The sequence below is a fragment of the Nerophis ophidion genome, linkage group LG19, assembly GCF_033978795.1.
Source record: "Nerophis ophidion isolate RoL-2023_Sa linkage group LG19, RoL_Noph_v1.0, whole genome shotgun sequence".
NCBI classification, from domain to species: Eukaryota; Metazoa; Chordata; class Actinopteri; order Syngnathiformes; family Syngnathidae; genus Nerophis; species Nerophis ophidion.
In genome coordinates, this window is record NC_084629.1 from 18,075,548 (window position 1) to 18,102,918 (window position 27,371).

Below are 27,371 nucleotides of genomic sequence, written 5' to 3' on the forward strand. Positions count from 1 at the left end.
ATTGTTGTGTAAATAAAACATATACACATTTTTTCAAAAAACACAAGCAAATCTAAACAAATCACACCCAAATATACACATTTAATATTTTAAAAGCCCACTCTTTGTGTTTATTACATGTAAAAAAAAAAGACAGTTTAGTTGTTGTATTTGGTGAATGAATAATTATGCAAACATATGTCGCCATAATTTTCTGTATGCATCCTTTGCTGGGAAAGGTTTAGACCCGCGTCTTCATTACAGACAGATGTTTTCTTTTTGAACGAACCAGATCCAAACAGATCAAAATGTTAGCATGTGTAACTCCGCTCTCATGGTTCATCATCCGCGGTCACGATAGCAACAGTTCCTTCAGGCCCCTCTGACCTCTGACCTCAGGTTATTGAGGTGTGACATTTTGAATGTTCACACTTTGTCTTAGAGGAATGTCCAACCCGACTTCAAAAGAATAGTAGTGGACCATGTTAGAGCTCTATTGCTTGTTCCAGACATACATAATGTAGAGGAGATACTAATTATGTCAATCACCCAAAATAGGTTGTTGACATAAACATCATGCACAATTTATTTTTACGTTAGCTAACAATCAAAAAGTGAAATTGTTTTGCTAGTTGCTGTGGTAAAATCCAGGAAAATATGGCCATGATTTCAATTTGAAGCTTCCTTTGCACTGAACAGGAAGTCACTGTGTGAATGTTTTAATAACACAGGTCACCATAAACCGACACGTTTCATAGAAATAAACCCTTGGACTATAAATCGACGTCGATTTCTAGTTAAACCTGGTGGTCCAAAGATATGGTATTATTATATTGTAAGGAGTAATTATTAGTTTTGATACTTGGCACCATCTTAGAAGTATGCTAACTTTTCCCATGTTATCATTAAAATATCTTATGCTCGTATTTTAGCTTTTTTTTTCCTTTTACCTAAAAACTATGAATTTTGATACTGCAATCTTGTAAGTACGCCAAGTGTTCCCATGTTAACAAGCTAAAGTCTGCAAGCTAACGTTATATCCAAGCTTTTTTAGCTAATTTAATGTTTAAAAACACCTTCTTAGAAGTATCGTAACTCATCCTATGTTGGCATGATATTGTTAGCATGCTAACGTTTTATGATAGCATTTTGGCTGATTTTATTCTTTTGAGCCTAAAAATCATGGCTTTCAAAAAGCCCCCATCTTAGAAGTATGGTAACTTCACTTATGTTATCATGCTAATGTTTTATGCTAGTATTTTTTGTAGTTGTATTCATTTAAACCTAAATATTATTGACTTTGATACTTGGCCCCATCTCAAAATAAAGGTGATTTTTTATGATGTTATAATGCTAATGTTAGCATGCAAATATTTTATGCTATTTTTATAGCTAATTATATTAATATAAACCTGAAAAAACAAGGATATTGATACTTGGCTCCGTTTTAGAAATATGTTAACTTTTGCTATTTTATCATGCTAACATTAGCATGCTAACATATCATACAATCATTCAGCTAATTTTGATCATTCAAACCTAAAATTCATCGGTTTTGAGACTTGTCTACATCTTGTAAGTATACTATCAGTTCCCATTATAACAAGCAAACGTTAACAACTTTAGCTTCAATCAACCGGGCCAGAGGTTCAAAACGCAGATAGCGGGCCCTTTAAAATTTCTGCGGGAATTTTCTAGTTAATACTACAGTACAATTTGAATATGACGATTCTGTCAAGGTTTATGCTTATTTTACTCAGAATAAAATAAAACAAGATGAAAAAAGCTTTTCATTTTCTGTCCCGTTACATCAGACGTTAGAATCTGTCTGGTTTGACAGTGACACCACGTGGAAGAGCGGATGATCAAAGCAGCGTTGAAGCAGATTGTCGTCATGTCAACACGGCTTAACGCTGCGCAGCACGCCACGTTTAACCTCCCGTTAACCCAGAAGTCAGGGGGAGGACTGCAGGTTTTCCTGCTGCGATGTTTGTGTTCTCCGACGAAGCGGGCAAAGGCGGAACGTATGTGTGTCCTTTTGACACTACATCTGCTTCTGAGCTCCATCATCCAAACCACATCAAAAACCTGCCACATAACATAGAAAGCGACCGCAGTAAAGTCGGTTTTCCATTAGATATTCGCCTCTGAAGAAACAGCTGCTCATTTATATCCAAACACAGTCTATAAATTACTGTTGTGCATATGAATTTTTAAAATAATATATAGCTTCTCAATAAAAGACCAATTAATCTTCAACCAGGTCCAATAATTTAAGAAAATTACAAACATTATTTTCTATTTTTATCATTTATTGGATTTTATATACATTTTTAATGCAAAATAAATCTAAATAGCAGTTTTACAAGATGAAATCTTGTAAAACTTCAAATCAGTAAAGAAAAAGTGCATGATACTACAAGGTTAGTACAACTAATATCAATAGAAATTAAGTTTGTGGGTCACATGACATAAAAGCTATTGAAAATATTAAGATTTATTTTGCATTAAAAATGTATATAAAATCAAATAAATGATAAAATTTGAAAATACTGTTTCTAATTTTATTAAATAAGTGTTTTTTTTGTATTATTTTTTTTAATGGCTTCAGCAATGTGACCCAGGATTTCATTAATCTATAGATTATTGCTCCTTTTACCGATTATCTTTTTTATTTAAAATGAAGATGAAAAAATAAATGTCGGCCAGTTTTTTCAAAAGGCATGGCTTTTATCTACATTTAAAAAAGTATGGCCACTCAGTCAACATTGACAACATGACAAAATATTTTGTAACAATGTAAACATTTAAAACTTTTAACATTTAGTGAAGTGAAGTGAAGTGAATTATATTTATATAGCGCTTTTTCTCCGGTGACTCAAAGCGCTTTTACATAGTGAAACCCAATATCTAAGTTACATTCAAACCAGTGTGGGTGGCACTGGGAGCAGGTGGGTAAAGTGTCTTGCCCGAGGACACAACAGCAGTGACTAGGATGGCGGAAGCGAGAATCGAACCTGCAACCCACAAGTTGCTGGCACGGCCACTCTACCAACCGAGCTAAACCGGTTGGTAGCTTATTTGTTTTTTAAAGTGAAAATATAAAAGTAAACATCCAGTGCAAATCTTAATATTCTGCAATAGTATAAGCATTTCAAAAGTAAAAGTATTGCTTATTTTGCTTTAAAATGTGAAAAAATAAGTATAATTATCCAATACCAAAAAGTGCAAAACGAAATATTCTGTAACAAAAGTGTAAACATTTCAACATAAGTAAAATTATTGCTTATTTGCTAAAATGTGCAAAAATAAAGATAAACATCCAATACAAAAAGTGCAAAACAAAATATTCTGTAACAATGTAAACATTTCAACAAAAGAAAATGTATTGCTTATTTTGCTTTGTAAATGTGCAAAAATAAAGATAAACATCCAGCACAAAAAAGTGCCACTCTAAATATTCTTGAGCACTGTAAACATTAAGTATTGCTTTTAAAATGTGCAAAATAAACATCCAGTCCAACAAAGTACACAATAACCAATTCTACTCATTCCAGTGAGTGACTAACAATTGTAATGAAGCAAGGTTAGCATGTCTAAAGGCTGGTTCTTTTCTTGTTTACAATATTCCCAGAAGCTGAAAATAGGAGCTCAGTAGGGGTCGATGTGGCTGGTACTGAGAGGTAAGACCGAGTCATCATTGCCAGATTTGGAAACCTTGCCTGATGTTCTTTCCACCATTTTAATGGGTTTTCCTCCTTGTAAATGGGGGATTCTCCAAAATAAGACACTAACTCGTTTCCAAACAGTTCAGCATCATTACAGTCATTGTTGTCTTCCTCATTGTTGCTGAGTACATCTGAATCTAAACCAAAAAGTATGTCTATTAAAGATACAGGCCGCCTGTCAGCATCTGGTCTTTCCACTTGCATTGCTGTGCCCTGTTGAGCGTTTGTCTTCTTTTCCCTTCTTTTCTCCTCCAGAACTTTTGCATGCAGCTTGTATTGAACTTTTAAACACTCATCTGCAGTCAGGAATTTCAGCTTCCTGAATCGTGGGTCAAGTGCAGCTGCTAATATGCACACATTTGGTCCATCATCTTTGAATGTGGTCTCGGCTTCCCACCTGGATGTTATCTCACGTGCAGCAGTGACCTGGAAACACTTGATTGATGCATTTTCAAAAGCAGTTTGTGTAGCCTTCCGAAACCCTTTCACCAGCAGAGGGACAGCGGAAACTGTTACATACGATTCTCTACTCAGGTACACAGTTGCACATTCAAAAGGTTTCAGAACTTGTTCAAGTTCTTCAAACAAGCTCCACTGGTCAGCCTTAAGATCCAGAAAATGCTTCCCTCTTTGAGGGACCTCCGGATCTGACAGAGTTGCTGTTATTGGCCACCTCTGCTCAAGCAGGCGACTAATCATGTAAAAGGAACTGTTCCATTTCACAGACACATCTTGTATGAGGCAGTGGTCTGGAGAACCCATTTGTTTTTGCTTAACCTTTAGTTTTGTACTGGCCAGCTCACTTTTTCTGAAGGGCTCGACCAAACTTCTTGCTGCTCCTAAAGCTCTGCTGATGTGGTTGTCCTTTAGAGTTTGGTTAACTACAAGCTGTGCAGTATGGCCAGTACATCTGAGGGATAAAACACCATGTCTTTCCTCAATAACTCTTAAAGCTGCAACAACATTTGCAGCATTGTCATGTACAATGACTTGTACTTGTTTTATGTTTATTTCAAACTTATTGAGAACATCTTCAATCCAAGAGGAATCTTTTTCTGCACTGTGCCTTTCCTTGAGGGGCATTGTTGTCAAGGTAATTGAGGTAAGCTCCCACTCATCATTAATAAAGTGAATGGTGACACCAAGGTAAGCTTCAGTGGCCTTACTTGTCCATGCATCAGTTGTGAGTGTCAGTTTTCCTTTCACATTTTTTAGGATTGCTTTGACTTCATTAATTTTCTTTGTGTATTTTTGCTCCATAAGCTTAGTGAAGTGGGTTCTTGATGGTAATGTGTAGCCAGAGTGAAACCGTTTGATCATTTTTTGAAACCCTTCCCCTTCTACCATATTTAATGGCCTCATGTCTATGACCATCATTTCCAGGACACCATCAGTCAGGTCAGCATCCACTTGGGGTGTGCATTCAGTCCCATGCCTCTTTAGGAAAAAATCCTGGTCACTGCTTTGTTGTTTGCTGCAACATAAGAGACAATATTTAATTTTCATTTTAAATATACCCAAATACAGCTTATTTTAATACAAAAGGTTAATTAAACTACACACATTATCTTGTTAATTTGGTTTAATAACACAACAATGATAGTATGATTAAAGTGAAAGTTAATTGTTCTTTTGTACATAGTATATGTAACTGTTAATGTTGTAAAAGGTATTTGCACAACTAATTAACGTTAGCATTAAAGAGGAGCGCGTCTTTGTAAACACTGAACAGGCATGCCAAATGCGCCTATCAGAGCGAAACGGTGCTTTAGTTTATGAATTTACAACGCAGAAACAAATTAGATTAGATTAAATTAGATAGATTAGATAGTACTTTATTTATTCTGTCAGGAGAGTTCCTTCAGGAAAATTAAAATTTTCAGCACAATCCCATTCAAGTTTAGACAAACATTACAGGGAGACAGAACAGGATCGCTGACGGGTCTGCCGGCTTCCAGCGCCCCTTACAAAAAAGATGAGATAAAGGTAAACAAAGGGGGGCAGGGGGAGAGAAAAAAATAGAAGATTAAAATACAATTTAAAAAATCGGTCTTTGCCTGGGCCCTGGAGAGGAGGTGCAGACTGAGGTCAAGGGAAAAAAACAAATAAAATAAAAAAATAATAAAAAACAACTCATAACCATGGTACACATCCCTCTTCCATGTGTGTAAGAGGGAAACATCAAACATCAAATAACACAGAGGACATTAAAGACATTAAAGCAGCAGATACAACCAGACACTTCTACATACAGCTATGAATAAAAAGTAAAATAAACATATCCACTGTGGTGGCCTCTGCGGTGTTCCACGCCATCGTCTGCTGGGGAGGAGGGAGCATGGTGAGAGACAGAAGCAGACCCAACAAAGCAACCAAGACATCCGACTCCACTCTCGGCCAGTGTCCAGTCCGAATGGATGAGCGAGGATACGTCCAAGGTGACTGAGGTGTCCGACACCTGCTCACCCAGTCAAGACACCGCGAAGCCTCTCCGTCCCAGCGCTCAGTGCTAGCTCCGCAGCCCTGTCCCCTCATCCGCATCTCCTCCAGTACATCCAAACAGACTCTGGTGTAGCAGACACCCAGCAGCTGGTCTCCATAGCCAAAAGGCTCCCGGGAGGCAGATCCAGAAGTCCACAAAAAAAGCACCACAGAGGTCACGAAAGTGCCATCCCTTGTCACACAGTCCCAAAGGCAAAAAAATATAATAAGACATGAAAACAAGAGGGAAACACAAAAGGATGACACAAGAGCACAGAGCTCCTGCCTACAGCAGCCACTACAGCAGCGCCATCTTGGAAAAAAAAAAAAAATGACACATTCATGTTTTTGTGTAATGATGACAACGTATACTCACGCGGACGATTGATTAGTTGATGGTGATGGCAAGAACGCTGTCGGGTGTTTTCTTTGCAAATGTTCGTTCATAGATGTTGTGCTGCTATGATAGGCCATTTCCGCTCGACACAGTGTGTATACAACATTATTAGGCCGTTTATTGAAATACTCCAACACTTTTGACGACTTTTGGCGTGTTTTTTTTCCCTCTCTCGCACCGCTCGCATCGTCTGCTTTGTGCTCCGCCATGACGGTAGTGTGACGTAAATATGCGACGCGTCGACGCACAAAAACGGCGTTGACGTATTTACGTCATCGACGATGTCGACTTTGTCGACGCGTCGTTTCAGCCTTACATATATATATACACACATATATACATATACACTTATATACATATATACGTATATATATATATATCTATATATATATAGATAGATATATATATATATATATATATATATATATATATATCATCAGGGATAATATAGCCCGGGGGTCGGCAACCCGCGGCTCCGGAGCCGCATGCGGCTCTTTGATCACTCTGATGTGGCTCAGCTGCATACTTGCCGACTCCCCCGATTTTTCCGGGAGGCTTCCAGATTTCAGTGCCTCTCCCAGAATAAGCTTTCTCCGATTTTTACCCAGACAACAATATAGAGGGCGTGCCGTGATAGCAATGCCTTTAACGTCCACTAAAACATATCGTCGCGCCCGCTTTTACATCATGCTATCTGCGTGCCGACCTCTCAACCATGTCATCGCGGCCGCTTTTACCCAGTGCTATCTGCGTGCCGGCCGGTCACAGGTGGTATGTGGTCTTTGTTAAAACACGTCAGTGACTGCATGGCATACTTAGTCAACAGCCATACAGGTCACACTGAGGGTTGTGATATAAACAACTTTAACACCCTTACGAATATGCGCCACACTGTGAACCCACACCAAACAAGATTGACAAACACATTTTGGGAGAACATCCGCACTGTAACACAACAGAACAAATACCCAGAATCCCATGCATCCCTAACTCTTCTGGGCTACATTATACACTCCCGCTACGACCAAACCCCGGCCCCCCCCAACCCCGCCCAACTCAACCGACGTACGGAGGGGGGTGGGGGGGTTTGTGGTAGCGGGGTGTATGATGTAGCCCGGAAGAGCTAGGGATACATGGTATTCTGGGTGTTTGTTCTGTTGTGTTTATGTTGTGTTACGGTTAGGATGTTCTCCCGAAATGTGTTTGTCATTCTTGTTTGGTGTGGGTTCACAGTGTGGCGCATATTAGTAAGAGTGTTAAAGTTGTTTATACGGCCACCCTCAGTGTGACCTGTATGGCTGTTGAACAAGTATGCCTTGCAGTCACATACGTGTGTCTGCAGAAGCCACATACAACATGTGACTGGGCTGGCAAGCTGATTGTACAGGTTATAGAAGGTGCTATTGGTAGTGCCACGATAGCACGCCCTTATTATTATTGTCTGGGTGAAAATAAGCAGATATTTGAGAGAATAGTTACTCTGAAATTCGGTAGTCTCCCGGAAGGATTGGGAGGGTTGGCAAGGGTGATGCTGTCAAGGTGCATTCATACAAAACTGCGGGCCGCGTGTCTGAGACTCCTAGTTTATACATAGCACAAAGCAAAAAAAAAAAAAAACCCTCTGTATGCAGTGTTATTTCATTATAAATTTCAAAACAGTTTAGTGGCTCCCATTGTTTTCTTTTTTTTGTGAAACGGGTCAAAATGGCTCTTTGAGTGGTAAAGGTTGCCGACCCCTGATATAGCCTCTTGTGTTTTTCCATGACCTAACATATATTCCACTCTAGCCCGGTATTGAGCACTGTATAATAGCTAAACCACAGATATGTGTAAATATATATATATATATATATATATATATATATATATATATATATACATATACATATACATATATATATATATATATATATATATATATATATATATATATATGCTATACAACTAAGAAGTATTGTCAAAGTTAACGCAATGATAATGCCTTAACTATAAATTTTAATAATGGCACTAATGTTTTTAAAACTTCCTTTTTGACCCTCTAGCCGTGCCGTAGCGGGGGAACTTGGCTGCAGTTCATTTGCTACTGATCAACCACAGGCAAGCAGAATTCGATAAAAGAAAGTCTATCCTATGGAAATATCAGGTTCAAAGCCATGGCAAGTTGTTCTCGACAAGAAAGGACCATTTTTCACTGGGAGATGAGACAACATCCCTGCAGCAAACACCTGCTGTGCATGTCGTTCTTAAGGTAGGTGGTGCTTCACTTCCGTGTTCAGATTAGGGTTAAGGCGCAGTGATAGCATAAGCTCAACAGAAATTAATTCAAACAATGACTTTTTTCAAAATCTACCAGATAATTTGTCTAGGAACTTAATTTTTTCTTAATTTGTGTATAATTTTACTTTTTATTTGTTACTTTTAAAGGATTTCATTAGAATTTGGAATATTAAAATCCATGGCTTTTTTCAAACAGCTTCTATGCTATATTAACAGTACTTCTTCTTTTCAAATTAAAATTTTATTGGAATCAATATTAATTTTTAATATCATGAATCTTTTTCCATAGCTTCTAGGTCATGTGACCCAAGGACTTAGTTCTACTTTGGTACTCCAGCGTTCTTGTATCATGCACACCGACAGTGGTTTTCCTAGTTATGTCCACTGGACCGAAACGAGACCATTGACGTTTTCCAGCGTGGAGTCCAAAGTCAAAAACCCTCAGGGAGGTGGACATAACGGCTGACCTTCAAAAGTAGAAACTCGGCGTGATTGTTTGAAGCTATGAGGTCATGCCACCAGTGGAAGCACGAAGAGCTGTGAGATCATCATCGGGACCAATCACCATCACTTCCTCTTTCAAACATCACTATCGATTAGCGAGTCCCTGTGGACTCTTCTGTTACAGGAAGCATCTCGGCAGCCTCGATATTGCTTTAGACTGTGCAGCTGCTCGCCACAGACCCACAGAACCTTCTGGTCTGCATCAGGTGACATAATTGTAGACATCCTGTTGGTCTCTGGGAGAGACGCTCCAGATCTTTATGGAGTCTAAATACATCTGAAAAAGACAAGGGGATCAGATATCCCTCAAGATTTAGTCCACAGTAATGAATACTCCTGTAAGCACACTTTTGTGGGGCGGTTAAGCTCGGTTGGTAGAGCGGCCGTGCCAGCAACTTGAGGGTTGCAGGTTCGATTCCCGCTTCCGCCATCCTAGTCATTGCCGTTGTGTCCTTGGGCAAGACACTTTACCCACTTGCTCCCAGTGCCACCCACACTGGTTTGAATGTAACTTAGATATTGGGTTTCGCTATGTAAAGCGCTTTGAGTCACTAGAGAAAAAGCGCTATATAAATATAATTCACTTCACTTCAATTGTTACGTTCCACGTAGTGGTGGTTTGTTTTTGTGTTTTTTTTCTTCTTTTGTTTGAACAGGTCACAGTCAATCATGACCTCTGCTGCCAATCAACCGGTTTCTGTTCCCAGCTGCTCCTCATTTCACCTGTTGATCAGCCAGCCAATCCCGGTCCACCATTCATCCTCCTGACCTGCTTAAAACCACCTTTTAGCCATTGGATTGGGGGATTCTTTTTCTGACATGCTGTGTGGAGTTTTGCAAGACGCTACTTTGTCTTTGGCGCTACTTTGTTTTGTAATCATTTTTTTTAATCTTTTTGCTAAACTTGTGCCACCTGTTTTGTTGTCTTCCTTTTTGTTTGACCTTCCAACCTTTGTGAGTATCTGCAGCCTAGTCTTGGGAAAGGTTAGACAGAGGCCTCTATACACTACACACGTAGGATAAATGATTGTGTATAGAGACACCAGGTTTAGTGGTGGCTGTCACCCTTGTATGTTTTGGACCCCCTCTTTGGTTAGAGTAGTTAGGTAGGTTTTTGGTTTATGCTAATTAAATAGCTTTAGTTAGTCAGCTTACCTTCTTTTCTAGAGGTGTATTTTGGTATGTTTTGTTCATTTCTTTGACAGCAGCAGTAGTCCCATGCTAGGCTAGCGTTGTATCCTTGTTGTACCCGCCCCACCACCTGGTCACTTTTCAATACACTAGTTTTTGTTTTCAATTCTTGGCTTCAGTGTCTTTAATTTACAACTCATTTGATTTATACACTTTTATGTTGCGTTCCCCTATGATCCCTAGACATCGAGCCATCTGGAACGTAACATCACTTAATAAGTCAACTGTGTACTAAGTTACCGAGTGTGCAGAATGAGTCCCAAATTAATCACTGGCGCTGGCTGTGCACGTACCAGAACAAACAATCAGTGTATTTACCATCTTGTTCACTACTTTCCATCGCTATGAGTAGAACTTACGCTATGTCTACACTAAGACGGATAACCCCTTAAACTAATAATTATTCAGCATAAGTCTCGTTTCAGCCACACTAGTCTATCATTTAAGGTCCCCCTCCTCGGACAATTTTTTACACGAGTAAGTGCGCTGTGTATTTCTTGAATTTCCGGCTCTTAGCTTTGTATGGACTCATTGATCGTTTACAAACTGAGTTCAGAGAGGAAGTGAAGTCAGAAAGACAGCGCCCCACACAGGAAGTGACGTCAGAAAGAACGCGCCACAGCCAGCTTCATAATAACCAGAGCTAACCACTGGAAAGGTGGAGGCGAGTCATCCTGACATGCCTGTGTCTCATTCTTGTACATATACAGACGCTTGTGGAAATATCACATGAATACCTTACGTGAAGGAAACGTGCGATTGCAGCTATTTCGGATACTACACATCTCTAATGGCAAGAGAACTTTCAAATGTCCGGGTCAGCTCTGATTCTACTTACCAAAAAACTTTGTCCCGTGGATTTGATAAAAAAAGGTAGTGTGTGCTTTGTATTACCTGGCCGTCGAGTGAAGACTGCGGAAAACATTGAATGAATTTGGACTGGCAAAGCAGACCGTATCAGTTATTGTCCGCCAGGTATGTCGCGGACTCAAAGTCTAGGTTCAGAGTATATAAAGTCACCAAAAACAAATGGACAAAAAAGGTGAAGGCAAAGGAGTGAGGAGTGTCCTGCCCAGAGATCTAGATCCCTAGAGAGATTGTGGTAAAATGTTCTTTGTCACATTGTATACTTTTACATGTCCATTGAAGATTTGATTAATTTAGGATGGCTCAGGTGTGATTCACAACAATAAGGCTCCACAACACACTGGATTCCATTTAATTTACCACAACTCTGGATATTGTTTAGATAAGTTCAATTTAATTTAAGAACTTGCAAACAAAGTAACACTGGAGGTGACTATGACGTGCGCATTTTTTGCGCATGCGTACTTGGTCGCGTTGTGCCGGCGGTTGGAGGGGGATACGGTGTCTTAAACAACCATTGTGCGGACAAGGATAAGGTTAGTGGGATTTATCCTGGATAACCTTAGCCGGCTTAGTGTAGAAGGGGCATTAGTAGGGCTGGGGCTATATGGCCTTTTATTATTATCTCGATAGTCTTAGGTCATGTCACGATACAAAATATATATCTCGATATTTTGCCTTGGCCGTGAATTAACACTTGATGCATATAATCACACCAGTCTAATGATTCTATGTGTCTACATTAAAACATTATTGTTCATACTGCATTAATACATGCTAATTTTAAACTTTCATGCAGAGAGGGAAATCACAACTAAGTCAATTTACCTAAACTATATTTATTAAGCAGTGGCACAAACATTCATGTAGTTTCAAAACAGAACGTACAAGGTTGTCAGACATTTTAAAACAAGCCATTAGTGCACTTTGTGCATGATGTCACTAAGATGACATATCAAAACAACACTAAATTAAAGTGCACTTTTTGTACAGAACGCCACTACAATAGTTTAAAACAAATAAAGTGCACTTTTGTGCATGATGTCACACAAGATACTTCAATAACTGTCAAATAAAAATTAGCTACATAATAGGAAATCAAATAGTGTATGTCCTTCACTATGTAGTAGGTTCCCGTGGATGTTATCACCTGTTTTGACAATTTTTTTATACGGTGTTGATGTGAAAATGGAAGACGCCAGACTTGCTTCTGCATTTTGTTGGGTGTGGCACCGGCCAAGATGTTGACATGCGGAGTTTCAAGCACTCTTCATTCTCTAGTGGATGACTTTTCAAATGATGCTGCAAATTAGTAGTGCTGATACTTTTTCTAGCAACGCTTTTGCCGCATACTTTACATATTACGGTTATCTGTTCAACATCTTCCCGATTGAAACCAAACCACCGCCAGAAGATGGACCCTGTGCTGTTTTGCTTGGGAATGAATTATTATTCCTCCATTTGTTACCAAATTTGCACCTTCTCTCTCTCATATTACCACTCGCACCGCTCTGCTAGCACCACCTGCCACAAAAGTTAGCTGCCACAGCTAACTTAACCTATGGTACATTCCTCACTGCTACATCTCTGCTCTGTGAGGGTGTATGACATTGCACACGCGACAGTTTGTGACGTATGTAACAAAGTGCGCTTGTTTTATCTATCTGTTAGAGGGAGAGACAAGAAAGAGTGAAGAAAAGCCTGAAGTGTAATGCCCGCAGCTAAAAACAACTGCGTGAGCACGTATACTTGAATACTTACGATATAGTCATTTTCTACATCGCACAGAGACAAACCTGCCATAGATCGAGTATATTCGATATATCGACCAGCTTTAGGCCATAGTACCTCCCTTTCCTTAATACCGCAGATATACTAAGGGCTTGATCTACTAACGGTTTTTTATGTACGAAAACACGTGCAAACTTGATAGCTGATCTACTAAACTTGTGCGGAGAGGTAGACTAGTGTCAATATTCAATAAGTCAATCAACTGAACGATAAATGGAAGTTAACTCGGCAAGTTTTCAAGCCTCAATAATTGAAACCCAGCAGGTACAACCTTGATACAACATTGATTATAAAAGGTTTCCCTTAATGTCATTGAATGTGGCACGCTGCCAAGTCATTTTTATTCCCGCCACACCTTGAAAAGAAGGTTATTTTTTGTACTTAAAAACAAATTAAAGTATTGTAGCCCCCAGAATAAATCCCAAAGAGTGACACTATTTTTAACTTTTATTACCAATTAACAAATAGCACACTTCCAACACGTTTTATTCCCCATGTTAACACTTACATTTTAAGACAACAGGACTTCCTCCTCCTCCGCCAATCATTGATTAAATGTCGTCAAAAAGCATGTTGTTTCAACGCAGTATTTGTGTTGTAGAAAATTGGTTGGGAAATTACCAAATTCAATGGTCAAATCAACGTCAGAAGCGGACAATGATTAAACGTCAAAAAGCATGTTGTTTCAACATTGTATTAGTGTTGTAGAATATTGGTTGGGAAATTACCAAAATTCAATGGTCAAATTAACGTCAGAAGCCAACATTGATTAAATGTCATCAAAAAGCATGTTGTTTCAACATTATGTTTGAGTTGCTCAACGTCAGGACCTAATTCAACAAGTTCTCAACATTGTTTCAATGTTTCGTCCCTGCTGGACATATGCCTGCATTGTTACGGATTACAAGAGCTGTCAGTCTTCTGCATCAGTTTCAGCAGCTGCAGGACTTGTACTACATGTACATAAACGGTATGAGTTAGTATTACCATATTTAACTGAAATTAGGAAAAAAACGTGATTAATAACTGCACTTTGATTAAGCTGTGGACTGACTAGCGTTAGCTTGCTAGCTAGCTTAAATGCTAACATAAAAAACAATAGATATTAACATATTGCTTGTTAAGAAATGTCAAACCCCAGTCTAAACTAATACAAACACATTCGTGTTTAAAGGCCTACTGAAATGAGATTTTCTTATTTAAACGGGGATAGCAGGTCCATTCTATGTGTCATACTTAAACATTTCGCGATATTGCCATATTTTTGCTGAAAGGATTTAGTAGAGAACATCGACGATAAAGTTCGCAACTTTTGGTGCTGATAAAAGAAGCCTTGCCTGTACCGGAAGTAGCAGACATATCGATATGCGCGTGACGTCACGGGTTGTGGAGTTCCTCACATCTGAACATTGTTTACAAGCATGGCCACCAGCAGCAAGAGCAATCCGGACCGAGAAAGCGACGATTTCCCCATTAATTTGAGCGAGGATGAAAGATTTGTGGATAAGGAAAGTGAGAGTGAAAGACTAGAAAAAAAAAAATTTTAAAAGGAAAGAAAAAAAAGACTGCAGTGGGAGCGATTCAGATGTTATTAGACAAATTTACTAGGATAATTCTGGAAAATCCCTTATCTGCTTATTGTGTTATTAGTGTTTAAGTGAGATTAAATGGTCGTACTTGTAAAACCTGAAGGTCAGCCCCGCACCTTTCTTCAGCACCAGTCGACGGATGGTGGCGATGCCCATCTCTGCCCTTTGCAAGGGACCCTTTTAGAAACGCGATCTTTCGAGATGATCGCTGCATAATACACTGTACTTTGTGTGTGTGGGCCAACCCAACCGTGTTCGCTTGACCGCTCTGTTCCATAGTAAAGTTTCACCGTCATCTTTCGGGGATGTAAAAAATGAAACACCAGCTGTGTTTGTGTTGCTAAAGGCGGCCACAATACACCGCTTCCCACCTACAGCTTTCTTCTTTGATGTTTCCATTATTCATTGAACAAATTGCAAAAGATTAAGCTAGCTAGCTGCTAAGCTAACGAGGCTAGCGGAGAAAGGCAGCGCCGGTCTGAAGGAAGCTTCTCCCCCGCCACCGTGACCACCACTTCCCGAAGACAGCTGGCACCCCACTCGGCGACGGAAAGTTTCTGAGTATGGCTTCCTGCGCTTCGTGCACTTTACTCATGGATAGGTTGGCTTTGCTAGAGAGCCGTGTCCGCCAGTTAGAGCAGTGTAATTTCGTAACTTTAGATGTTGCGGACACATCTGCTAGCGTTAGCTGTAGCGAGCTAACTAGCCCAGCTTGTAGCAGCCCTAACCGGCCTACAAGCTACGGTGTACCGGTTGAGACGCATAATAGATTTAGCCCTTTAGCTAGTCCTACACCCCAGTCTACCGGGCACCACACTTTAGTCATAGGGGACTCCATCACCCGAAACATAAAGCTTAGCAAACCAGCCACAATTAAGTGTATTCCCGGGGGCAGAGCACCTCTGACATTGAAGCTAATCTTAGGGAGCTAACTCGCAACAGGTCTAGCAAACACGTACGGCAGGCTAACCGCACCACTAGTTATGCGAATATAGTAATACACGTTGGCTCCAATGACGTTAGGATGAGACAATCAGTGATTACAAAGAGAAACATAGCCAGGGTTTGTAATCTCGCCAGAAAGATGTCCAGGCATCGAGTAATTGTCTCTGGCCCCCTGCCTGGGAGAGGCAATGATGAGAGATATAGCAGATTAGTCTCTCTTAACAAGTGGCTGGATAGCTTCTGCAGACAACAGGGATTTACATTTATTGATAATTGGCCCTCTTTCTGGGGCAAACCTGGCTTGCTGAGGAGAGACGGCCTTCACCCTAACTAGGAAGGCGCTATCCTCTTGTCTCGGAACATAGACTTCGCATTGAGCCACATTTGACTAACTGCACTAGAGCAAGCCCGGTCACAGGCAATTACAGAGCCTGCTAGCCTGGGTATGGAGTCAGTTAAGTTAGAACTAGCCAGCGCCAGGCTGGATGATCCCTGTACACATAGCAATTTTCGTAGAATAATACACAACTCACAAAATGTTTTTTCTACTGTGTCTATGACTACGTCAGAGTTAGACATGCGTTCTACTGAGGTGGCAAATTATGATGCGTTCAGTTTATCGCAGCGCCAAGTAGACAATCTGAAAATTCCCGTCATATCAATTCCTAGATATGGTCGTAATTATTTTAAGTACACTGCGCATAATAAACGCAACATTATTAATATTGCTACTACGGGTAATTTTTATCAACAACTCCTTAAAACAGCCCACTACCTATAATATGGGCTTTCTAAACATCAGATCTTTGTCTCCCAAAACGTTATTAGTCAATGAGGTCATTAGAGACAACAACCTTAACGTCATCGGTCTTAGCGAAACCTGGCTTAAACCAGACGACTTTTTTGCGATAAATGAGGCATCCCCTCCTAACTATACGAATGCGCATATTGCCCGTCACCTCAAAAGGGGAGGGGGTGTCGCACTAATATACAACGAAAACTTTAACTTTAGTCCTAACTTAAATAATAAATATAAATCGTTTGAGGTGCTTTCTATGAAGTCTGCCAAACCTCTGCCTCTGTGACTGGCCGTTATCTACCGCCCCCCAGGGCCCTATTCGGACTTTATTAGTGAATTCTCAGAGTTTGTTGCTGATCTAGTGACGCACGCCGATAATATAATTATAATGGGGGACTTTAATATCCATATGAATACCCCATTGGACCCACCGTGCGTGGCGCTCCAGACTATAATTGATAGCTGTGCTCTTACACAAATAATAAATGAACCGACGCATCGCAGCGGTAATACGATAGACCTAGTGCTTGTCAGAGGTATCACCGTTTCCAAAGTTATGATACTCCCGTATACTAAAGTAATGTCCGATCATTACCTTATAAAATTAGAAGTTCAGACTCATGTTCGGCAAGCTAATAATAATAATAACTGCTATAGCAGCCGCAACATTAATGCTGCCACAACGACGACTCTTGCGGACCTACTGCCCTTGGTAATGGCACCGTTCCCAAAGTATGTGGGCTCTATTGATAACCTCACTAACAACTTTAACAACGCCCTGCGCGAAACCATTGATAGTATAGCACCGCTGAAGTTAAAAAAGGCTCCAAAAAGGCGTACGCCATGGTTTACTAAAGAAACTAGAGCTCAGAAATTATTATGTAGAAAGCTGGAACGCAAATGGCGCACGACTAAACTTGAGGTGCACCATCAAGCATGGAGTGATAGTTTAATAACTTATAAACGCATGCTTACCTTAGCTAAAACTAATTATTACTCAAATCTCATCCGCATTAATAAAAACGATCCAAAATTTTTGTTTAGTACAGTAGCATCGCTAACCCAACAAGGGACTCCTTCCAGTAGCTCCACCCATTCGGCAGATGACTTTATGAAGTTCTTTAATAAGAAAATGTAACTTATTAGAAAGGAGATTAAAGACAATGCGTCCCAGCTACAACTGGGTTATAGTAACACAGATACGATTGTATATACGGCGGATACTGCAAATATCCAAAATAGTTTCTCTCGTTTTGATGAAATAACATTAGAAGGATTGTTACAACGTGTAAATGGAATAAAACAAACAACATGTTTACTTGACCCACTTCCTGGGAAACTTATCAAGGAGCTTTTTGTATTATTAGGTCCATCAGTGCTAAATATTATAAACTTATCACTTTCCTCGGGCACTGTTCCCGTTGCATTCAAAAAAGCGGTTATTCATCCTCTCCTTAAAAGACCTAACCTCGATCCTGACCTCATGGGTAAACTACCGACCGGTGTCTCACCTTCCCTTTATTTCGAAAATCCTCGAAAAAATTGTTGCAGAGCAGCTAAATGAGCACTTAGCGTTTAACAATCTATGTGAAACCTTTCAATTTGGTTTCAGGGCAAATCACTCGACTGAGACAGCCCTCGCAAAATTGACTAATGATCTATTGCTAACGATGGACTCTAATGCGTCATCTATGTTGCTGCTCCTCGATCTTAGCGCTGCTTTCGATACCGTCGATCATATCTTGCCGATTGTATTGTACCGTATGTCCCGGCAAGAAATCTGCGTTCAAAAGACTCCGGCTTATTAGTGATTCCTAGAGCTCAAAAAAAGTCTGCGGGCTATAGAGCGTTTTCCGTTCGGGCTCCAGTACTCTGGAATGCCCTCCCGGTAACAGTTCGAGATGCTACCTCAGTAGAAGCATTTAAGTCTCACCTTAAAACTCATCTGTATACTCTAGCCTTTAAATAGACCTCCTTTTTAGACCAGTTGATCTGCCGCTTCTTTTCTTTCTCCTATGTCCCCCCCTCCCTTGTGGAGGGGGTCCGGTCCGATGACCATGGATGAAGTACTGGCTGTCCAGAGTCGAGACCCAGGATGGACCGCTCGTCGGGACCCAGGATGGACCGCTCGCCTGTATCGGTTGGGGACATCTCTACGCTGCTGATCCGCTTGAGATGGTTTCCTGTGGACGGGACTCTCGCTGCTGGCTTGGAGCCACTATGGATTGAACTTTCACAGTATCATGTTGGACCCGCTCGACATCCATTGGGGGGGGGGTTGCCCACATCTGAGGTCCTCTCCAAGGTTTCTCATAGTCAGCATTGTCACTGGCGTCCCACTGGATGTGAATTCTCCCTGAGTTTTCCTTGCCCTTTTGTGGGTTCTTCCGAGGATGTTGTAGTCGTAATGATTTGTGCAGTCCTTTGAGACATTTGTGATTTGGGGCTATATAAATAAACATTGATTGATTGATTGATATATTGCCATGGTAGGCTACACTTGTCCACACATCAGTAGTGAGAGCGATTTTGCTCTGGGTGGCTTTTATGTCAGTCTACACAGCATGGAATGTCTGCTCAAACTTCCTCTCCATCAGTTTGGTAAAATGGTTCCTCGAGGGAAGAGTGTAACCAGGGTTGAGGACGTGAATCATTTTTCTAAAACATTAGTCCTCCACCATTGATGGTCGCCTCATGTCAGTTACCAACATATTCAGGATAGCATCAGTCAATGCAGCCGCTTGCCGTAGTGTGCAGACCTTCCTTAGTACCAAGTCGCTAATGCTGGCTTGTTTCTTTCTGAAATGAGAGAAACCATATTATGAACGTACATAGTAGCATCATTTACATGTAACTCAATACATACCCAGTTGATTTTATTAATCATTTCTGACGTAAAAGACAAGTATGCCACCACATTAAAAAAACAGCTAAATTAAATAAATGGACATTGGACTTGCAGAATACACCAATAACAACACAGAAATGTAACTCATCAGATCAGAACTAGATCAGATATAGTACACGTTTCTGTTCTGAATAAAAGGATTCACTTTAGGCTACCTCTGAATGATAGCATGAAATATTCCAGCACCTTCATAACGTTTAGTTATGCTAAAGCGTCACTCAAGTCTAAATAGATTTATATAGCTTCATTGGGTCCGGCTACATTGATCCATTATGAAAAAACATGAGATATTGCTGTCCATTACATTTATTTCCAAATTGGTAACCGTCCGTTTTCTCTCTCAAAACGGAGTCAAATGTGCCAGAAACACATTATCAGCCCCGCGTTGCTACAAAGACATAACGTTAACATCACTCACAAAAAAGCTGAACTTATGAATGCCTGTTGCAACTCAAAACAACAAAGAAAATGAAGTCGCCGCACCATCCAAAACATTCCTAACACTCTGAAAGTTAATACACAACAGTTGCTGCTGCGCTTCCTTGAAAAATCTCCTTGTTAACAAAAGATTAAAAACACACAAAGAGGGACACAACGGATCAATATACTCGGACTACGGACTTAAAAAAGTTACGTACCGTGAGTTCTTCCCTTCATCCATGGCTCCTCTTCAGGTACTCGCGAAGCAATGTTGTCCTTCCGTGCCACGCGATGTCCATGCTGCACAGTTTGCAGGAAACTGTCTTCTTTGAGGTGTTTAAAGTAAAGTGTTCCGACACTTTGGACGACTTAGGTCGTACACTTTTCTCCATTGAAGCAATAACCTCGAGATGTTTCTCCGCTGAACTATCCGTATTGTTTCCCTCTGCCATTTCTCGAATGTTTCCAGGCAAAGGAGACGGCATGGTCACGTGAGTTGCATATGACTGATCATTGGCTGGCACACTGCCACCTCAGCGCCGCCCTGGCGCTGTTTTGTACTGTTTTTGTACTTATTTTGATTATTGTTTCCCAGCTGTTTGTAAATGTTGCAGTTTATAAATAAAGGTTTAAAGGGGGGAGGGGGGGGGGGAATAATAATAAAATAAAATAAATTAATTAAAAGAGCCTCAGGACTAGCTAAAGGGCTAAATCTATTATGCGTCTCAACCGGTTCACCGTTGCTTGTTGGCCGCTTAGGGCTGCTACAAACTGGGCTAGTCAGCTTGCTACATCTATGAATGAATTAATTTATTTATTCCGGCTGACAGACATATATAGTACACGCAAAAACCTCATTTACATAAGGTGATCTGGACCAGTTATCAATTGCACACACAGTCTTAATAGATCACGCACAAAACGCCCACTAATAGTACATGCAATTTTATAGTTTGCACTATGGCTGGGCAACAAAACAATAACAATATATATGGTGATAGACACATAGAAAAATGTGTTTAGTAAAACATTCAATCATTTTTTTATTTTCCTTCTTAGTTGGAAGGAACCGTAAGTTGCATGAACAACAGGGACTCGCTCTCTGGTAACCGAGCAACGCAGGAAGCGATCGCTGATCACTGGGAGTGACACGCTAACAGCCAATCAGGTAAAAGTATCAACTATCAAGTTTGATTGCGCCATCTTGTTGTCTGCCAGTAGATTCTATGCATGGAGTGAGACGAAAAAGTCAATATGAAAAAAAATTGTGGACAATACAGGAAAAGTCACCTGGGTTTTGTAGTAATTGGCGCTTGTTCCCACCAAAATTGGTAATACCACACCACCATATCCGCACTCACCCTTTAGAGCACAGCTGTAACTTCCTGGAACTAAACCAGGAGAAAATAGTTATTTATGCTTACATTTTCAAACTTTGCACTATTTTCTTACCCTTAATGAAGCATTTCTTACATATTACTTATTTTTGCACCTTCATTGTTAAGTCATTTGACTATTCTGTTTACATTGATAAGTGTTTTTCATGCTTGTGTTGACATTTCCTTTCTGCCTTGACAGCTGAGGGCATTAGAATAAAGGTCATATATTTTTCTCCTGGTCCTAATTTTTGATAGGTCATAAAAAAATATCAATAATTATCGACCGATACAAAACACTTATATCGTGCTAAAGTTTTCAGCCATATTTCCCAGCCCTAGTGTGCACACGCTGTTTTGTGTGAATTATTTTGGTTTTAGTAGATTTAAGTGCGGGGAGAGTAAAGCACAAAAGGTAGAGAGCGTAAAATTGAAGGTACATGCAAGTTCCTTCAGATGCAGGACAAGCTCTGACAGGAACATTGGACCTCTGCTGGTACAATGGGAAGACAAACCCACATTGCTTGAGGCTTCAGCTGTCGTTTTTTGAGGCGCAAACATCTTCCTTCAACATTCCCACTCCTCCAAATAAGACTGCACTGGGAACTGCGCCAGGGCTCGAGGAGAGACGGAGCACGTAAACACACGCTGCTGAGAGATTAATTCTCCCCCCTCAAACGTGCACAAATGTGCATCTTGTACAGGATTACCGCAATGGTGAGGGACCAGACATGGTTGCCTGGCAACGCAGTCTACACGTGAGCGAGCCAGACGCAGAGAGAGAAAGAGAGAGGAGACGGGGAATCCTCAGTCCGCTCTGGCTGCAGATCAGAGTACTTGTCTAGAAGATTCTCCCAGCTTCATCTTCGACCCTGTGTAACCTTTTTGTCATTAACAGACTACTAGCGCACAGTAGCTTTTGTATTGACACATTTACATTTTCTATGCCAATAAAAAAGAAACAAAACATCTGTTTTAATTTGGTCGTCGGGGCCCCTAATGTACCCGATTAGTGGTTGCCAGTTCATTTGTCCCACCCCACGGTCCGTGACGAAATGCGCCGGAGGGCCTTTCTCATAAACGGCGGAATGCTCCAATCCTCCACGAGCCAAGTGAGGGAAGTTATGGCGGATCTTCCCCAGAATGTCATCACCAAAACGAAACGTGACAAGATGTAAATTCTAATAATGTTCAACTGTTCTATTACCGTATTTCTTTGAATTGCTGCCGGGGCGCTTATTAATTTAAAACCTCTTCTCACTCCTGCGCTTACCAAAGGCATGCGGTAAAAGTAAGCATGCGCTAATTACTTTAAAACCTCTTCTCACTCCGGCACTTACCAAAGGTATGCAGTAAAAATTTGAATATGATGTAAGCTTGGACCTTGAATCCTACTGAATAGCTCTTAATCTTCTTCCCTTCATACGATTTCAAATTATCGGTATTGAAATCAGCCTCCACCATTTTGTAAATGATGACAGGGGAAGTGTCACTTGTGACGTCACGAGTTTGACCAGGCGGTAATACTAAGCATGCGCTAATTATTTTGGGAAGCGAGTTTGACCCGGCAGTAATTCGGGGCAGGCGCATACTATATGCCCTGCGGCAAATCAAGGAAATATGGTATACACAAATTACTGCGGCGACTTGTCCAGGGTGTACCCCACCTTGCGCTAGAATGCAGCTGAGATAGGCTCCAGCACCCCCCGCGACCCCAAAAGGGACAAGCGGTAGAAAATGGATGTTCTGTTATACATGAATTACTACAAAACCCAAAACAAGTGAAGTTGGCATGTTGTGTGAATGGTAAATACATCCATCCATCCATCCATCCATTTCCTACCGCTTATTCCCTTATACAAACATAATACGATGATGTGCAAATCATTTTCAACATATATTCCATTGAATAGACTGCAAAGACAAGATATTTAATGTTGAAACTGAAAAACTTGGGTTTTTTTTGCAAATAATCATGAACTTATAATTTATTGGCAGCAACTAATTGCAAACAATTTGGCACTGGAGCATTTTTATCACTGTGTTACATGTTCTTTCCTTTTAACAACCATCGATAAACATTTGGGAAATGAGGAGACCAATTTTTGAAGCTTTTCAGGTGGAATTCTTTCCCATTCTTGCTTGATGTTCAACAGTCCGGGGTCTCCGTTGTAGTATTTCAGGATTCATATTGCGCCACACATTTTCAATGTCTTGACTACAGGCAGGCCAGTCTAGTACCCACACTATTTTCCTATAAATGTTCACATGCTAACAGTTAACATGCATTAAGCACCAAGTTATATGACTTGGTTCGGCAGTTATGTTGCCATTACTATATATTTAAACAAGTTATGGCGTGTTTGTACATTCTTAGCTATTTATTGCCTTCTCTATTAATATTTAAAGGGCCAGATTTTTGCCCGCCATCTTGACCGTGCATTTCTTTACAATCTGTTCGGTGTTTTATTCTCACTGCTTTGCTTTCTAACGAGGAAAGTGGCACATAAAAGCACCCCAAGAACATAATTGCAAGTATCTTCTTACACAGTAACTTGGCACGCTTATATATATTACACATCTTTATAATAATAATAATTGGCTTCGTGATGAGGTGGCTACTTGTCCAGGGTGTATCCCACCTTCCGCCCGAATGCAGCTCCCCCGTGACCACGAAAGGGACAAGTGGTAAAAAATGGATGGATGGATTGTCGTAGGGCTGGGCGATTTTGCCTTTTTTTAATACCGCAATATTTTTAGGCCATATTGCGATATACGATATATTTCTCTGTATTTTGCCTTAGCCTTGACTGAACACTGGATACATAAAATCACACCAGGAAGGTGATTCTATGTGTCTACATTAAAACATTCTTGTTCATACTGCACTAATATATGCTACTTTCAAACTTTTATGCAGAGAAAGAAATCACGACTAAGTCAATTTACCAAAACTGTATTTATTAAAGTTATTAGCAGGTGACTTTTCAAATGATGCTACATATTAGCAGTAATGCTACTTTTGGTAGCAACGTTTGTGCCCCACACATGACAAATTAAAGTTGTCTATTCCACATATTCCCGCTTGAAGCCGAACCACCGCTAGACAATGGACCCCGTGCTGTTTTTCTTGGGAATTACGAGATTTGCACCTTCTTTCTCTTGCAACAACCCGCTAGCATCACAGCTAACGTTAGCCACGCCGCGACCTCTCTGCTGGGCGAAGGCGTATAGGTATGTGGCGTATGACGTGACAGTATGTGACGTATGTAAGAATGTGCGCCTGCTTGTCTGTGAGAGGGAGACACAGGAAAGAGCGAGGAGAGCCTGTAGTGTAATGCCCGCAGCTAAAAGCAACTGCGTGAGAACGTCTACCCGAATATTACGATATAGTCATTTTCTATATCGCACAGAGACAAACCCGCGATGTATCGCGTATATCGATATATCGCACCAGCCCTAGATTGTCGTTTTGAAATAATGAAGATTGTTATCTTTACATTTCCCAATTGTTACATGTGGTACTTTTGAATGAATTGATTACAAACAGTTAACGTCATTATAACAAAATAAAAAATTTTTTTAGTTCCTTTGTTTAGTAAGTCTGCGATGAGGTGCCGACTTGTCCAGGGTGTACCCCACCTTCCCTCGATTGTAACTGAGATAAGCACCAGCGCCCCCCGCGACCCCAAAGGGAATAAGCGGTAGAAAAAATGGATGGATGGGATGGATGTTTAGTAAGTTTTTACAGTGATACCAGTCTTTAAAAATCAAGTAAATATTGAAAGAGTTAAGATATTTTTAACAAAAAGGGCACACCTTAAATTTTGAACTCCAGTGACTGAGTACAAAATAATGTTACCAGAAATTAGTGCATTAGCACCGGTTTAAAAAAAAAACTCACAGAAAAATGGTACTTATATCATTGGATATGTCGTTACAAGACCTGTCTGATAAAATTGTTTTAAGCTAATAACTAATTATTTTGTATAGTTTCCACACAAGCCTGCAAATGTGCATTAATAACACTAATGATGACTTTGAGGCTATAGCATTACTCATTGCACTGGTTCAATGAGACTGCATTCAATATCTACACATTTTGAAACACATTCGTTGACAATGAAAACATACAGAAATATAATCTGCTGAGCTGTGTTTGCACTCACCGTTGTGTTGACATACCGTAGGTGAGTTTTATGGCGTTTCTTCCGGTCAGCTCGATGGGAAGGTTTAGCCTGCATGCTATTGGTTAGCATGCTAAGCTAATGTTATCATGCTAGCACCGTAAACTAGGCAAAATCGGGCAATTATCGGCATCTAAAACCTCATCTAAAATGTGTACACACAGACTCAATGATTATTTTTGTATTTTACCTAATGATTGGAATGGATTACACTTTGCTTTCTCATCAATTGAATTGTACCTTGGAATCCACCCGGAAGTAATAATAACAGGAAGTGACAGCAGAATTTTTATTTTTTATTTTTCGTTTTTTTAGCAAAGCAGAACTTAGTAACACATTGCTAGGATACAATTGAAAAGAGTATAAGGAAAATATATACAATACAGGTCAGAAAACAAGATTTAAAAAAAAAACGAACAAAAATAGAAATATAAAACATAAAATGTCTGAAAACTATATTTTTATCGTATTTTATTTTATTTCTGACTCATTTAATACTAATAAGAATGCTGGAATGTTTTACTGTGCGTGAACCACTTCACGCTCTATCGGCTTCAATACAAAGCAAACAAAAGGTGATTCCATGGAAACAAGAGCTATTGTTGTGCCCATGTTTGTGGTAAAAAGAAGTCCTGCTGTGACTGTTGCCTCCAAGCTGGCAAACAAACAACAAACTCACCCCCTCCCCCTCCTAAACTGCCACACACGACAACAAGAAGCACTGAATGGAGAAATCCTGGCCTGCAGGCTTCACTGCAGTTTTCCTGGTTACCACTCGGAACCACGTGGCTGCTATTTACAGTTTAGTGAACACTTTTTCCACACGCTCAGCGAATTCACAACATGACAAACCTTTGCTGCTGCTTTGCCCCAAAACACTACCCAACATGCTTACTTACTTATTTACGTACCTCAATAATAAATTATTTTCTAAATACCTACTTACAAATTCACTTACTTATTTAATTACTTACATACTTACTTGTTTACTTATTATTACTTATAATTTACATCATGAAAAACCTTTGCTGCTGCTTTGCCTCAAAACACTCCGCAAAATGCTTACTTGCTTATTTATATACCTAATTCATCAAATACTTTCTATATACGTACATATTTACTTATTTACGTATTTTTGATTTACCTACTTATTTACTTACTTACATGGTAAATGGGTTGTACTTGTATAGCGCTTTTCTACACCTTTTTAAGGAGCCCAAAGCGCTTTGACAGTATTTCCACATTTACCCATTCACACACACATTCACACACTGATGGCGGGAGCTGCCATGCAAGGCGCTCACCAGGACCCATCAGGAGCAAGGGTGAAGTGTCTTACCCAAGAACACAACGGACGTGACTAGGATGGTAGAAGGTGGGGATTGAACCAGTGACCCTCAGATTGCTGTGTATGTGTTTGTGTTTATACATGTATGTGTATGTTAATGTATATATGTATGTGTATGTATGTGTATGTATATGTATATGTGTGTATATGTGTTTATGCACATATGTGTGTATGTATGTGTGTGTATGTATATATATGTGTGTATGTATGCATGTATATCAATCAATCAATCAATCAATGTTTACTTATATAGCCCTAAATCACTAGTGTCTCAAAGGGCTGCACAAACCACCACGACATCCTCGGTAGGCCCACATAAGGGCAAGGAAAACTCACACCCAGTGGGACATCGGTGACAATAATGATCCAGTGGGACGTCGGTGACAAAAATGATTATGAGAACCTTAGAGAGGAGGAAAGCAATGGATGTCGAGCGGGTCTAACATGATACTGTGAAAGTTCAATCCACAATGGATCCAACACAGTCGCAAGAGTCCAGTCCAAAGCGGGTCCAACTCAGCAGCGAGAGTCCTGTTCACAGCGGAGCCACCAGGAAACCATCCCAAGCGGAGGCGGATCAGCAG

At 40.2% G+C, this 27,371-nt stretch overlaps 1 protein-coding gene across 1 annotated transcript; it reads right to left on the reverse strand.

The window, feature by feature from the left end:
* Positions 1 to 2,737: 2,737 nt before the first annotated feature.
* On the reverse strand, positions 2,738 to 25,692 carry LOC133538081 (E3 SUMO-protein ligase ZBED1-like). The gene is made up of 2 exons (XM_061879368.1): positions 25,422 to 25,692; positions 2,738 to 5,181 (listed from the first exon to the last, which is right to left on the reverse strand). The coding sequence occupies exons 1-2, from the start codon at positions 25,433 to 25,435 to the stop codon at positions 3,576 to 3,578; spliced, it is 1,620 nt and encodes a 539-aa protein (XP_061735352.1). The 5' UTR covers positions 25,436 to 25,692; the 3' UTR covers positions 2,738 to 3,575.
* Positions 25,693 to 27,371: the final 1,679 nt, after the last annotated feature.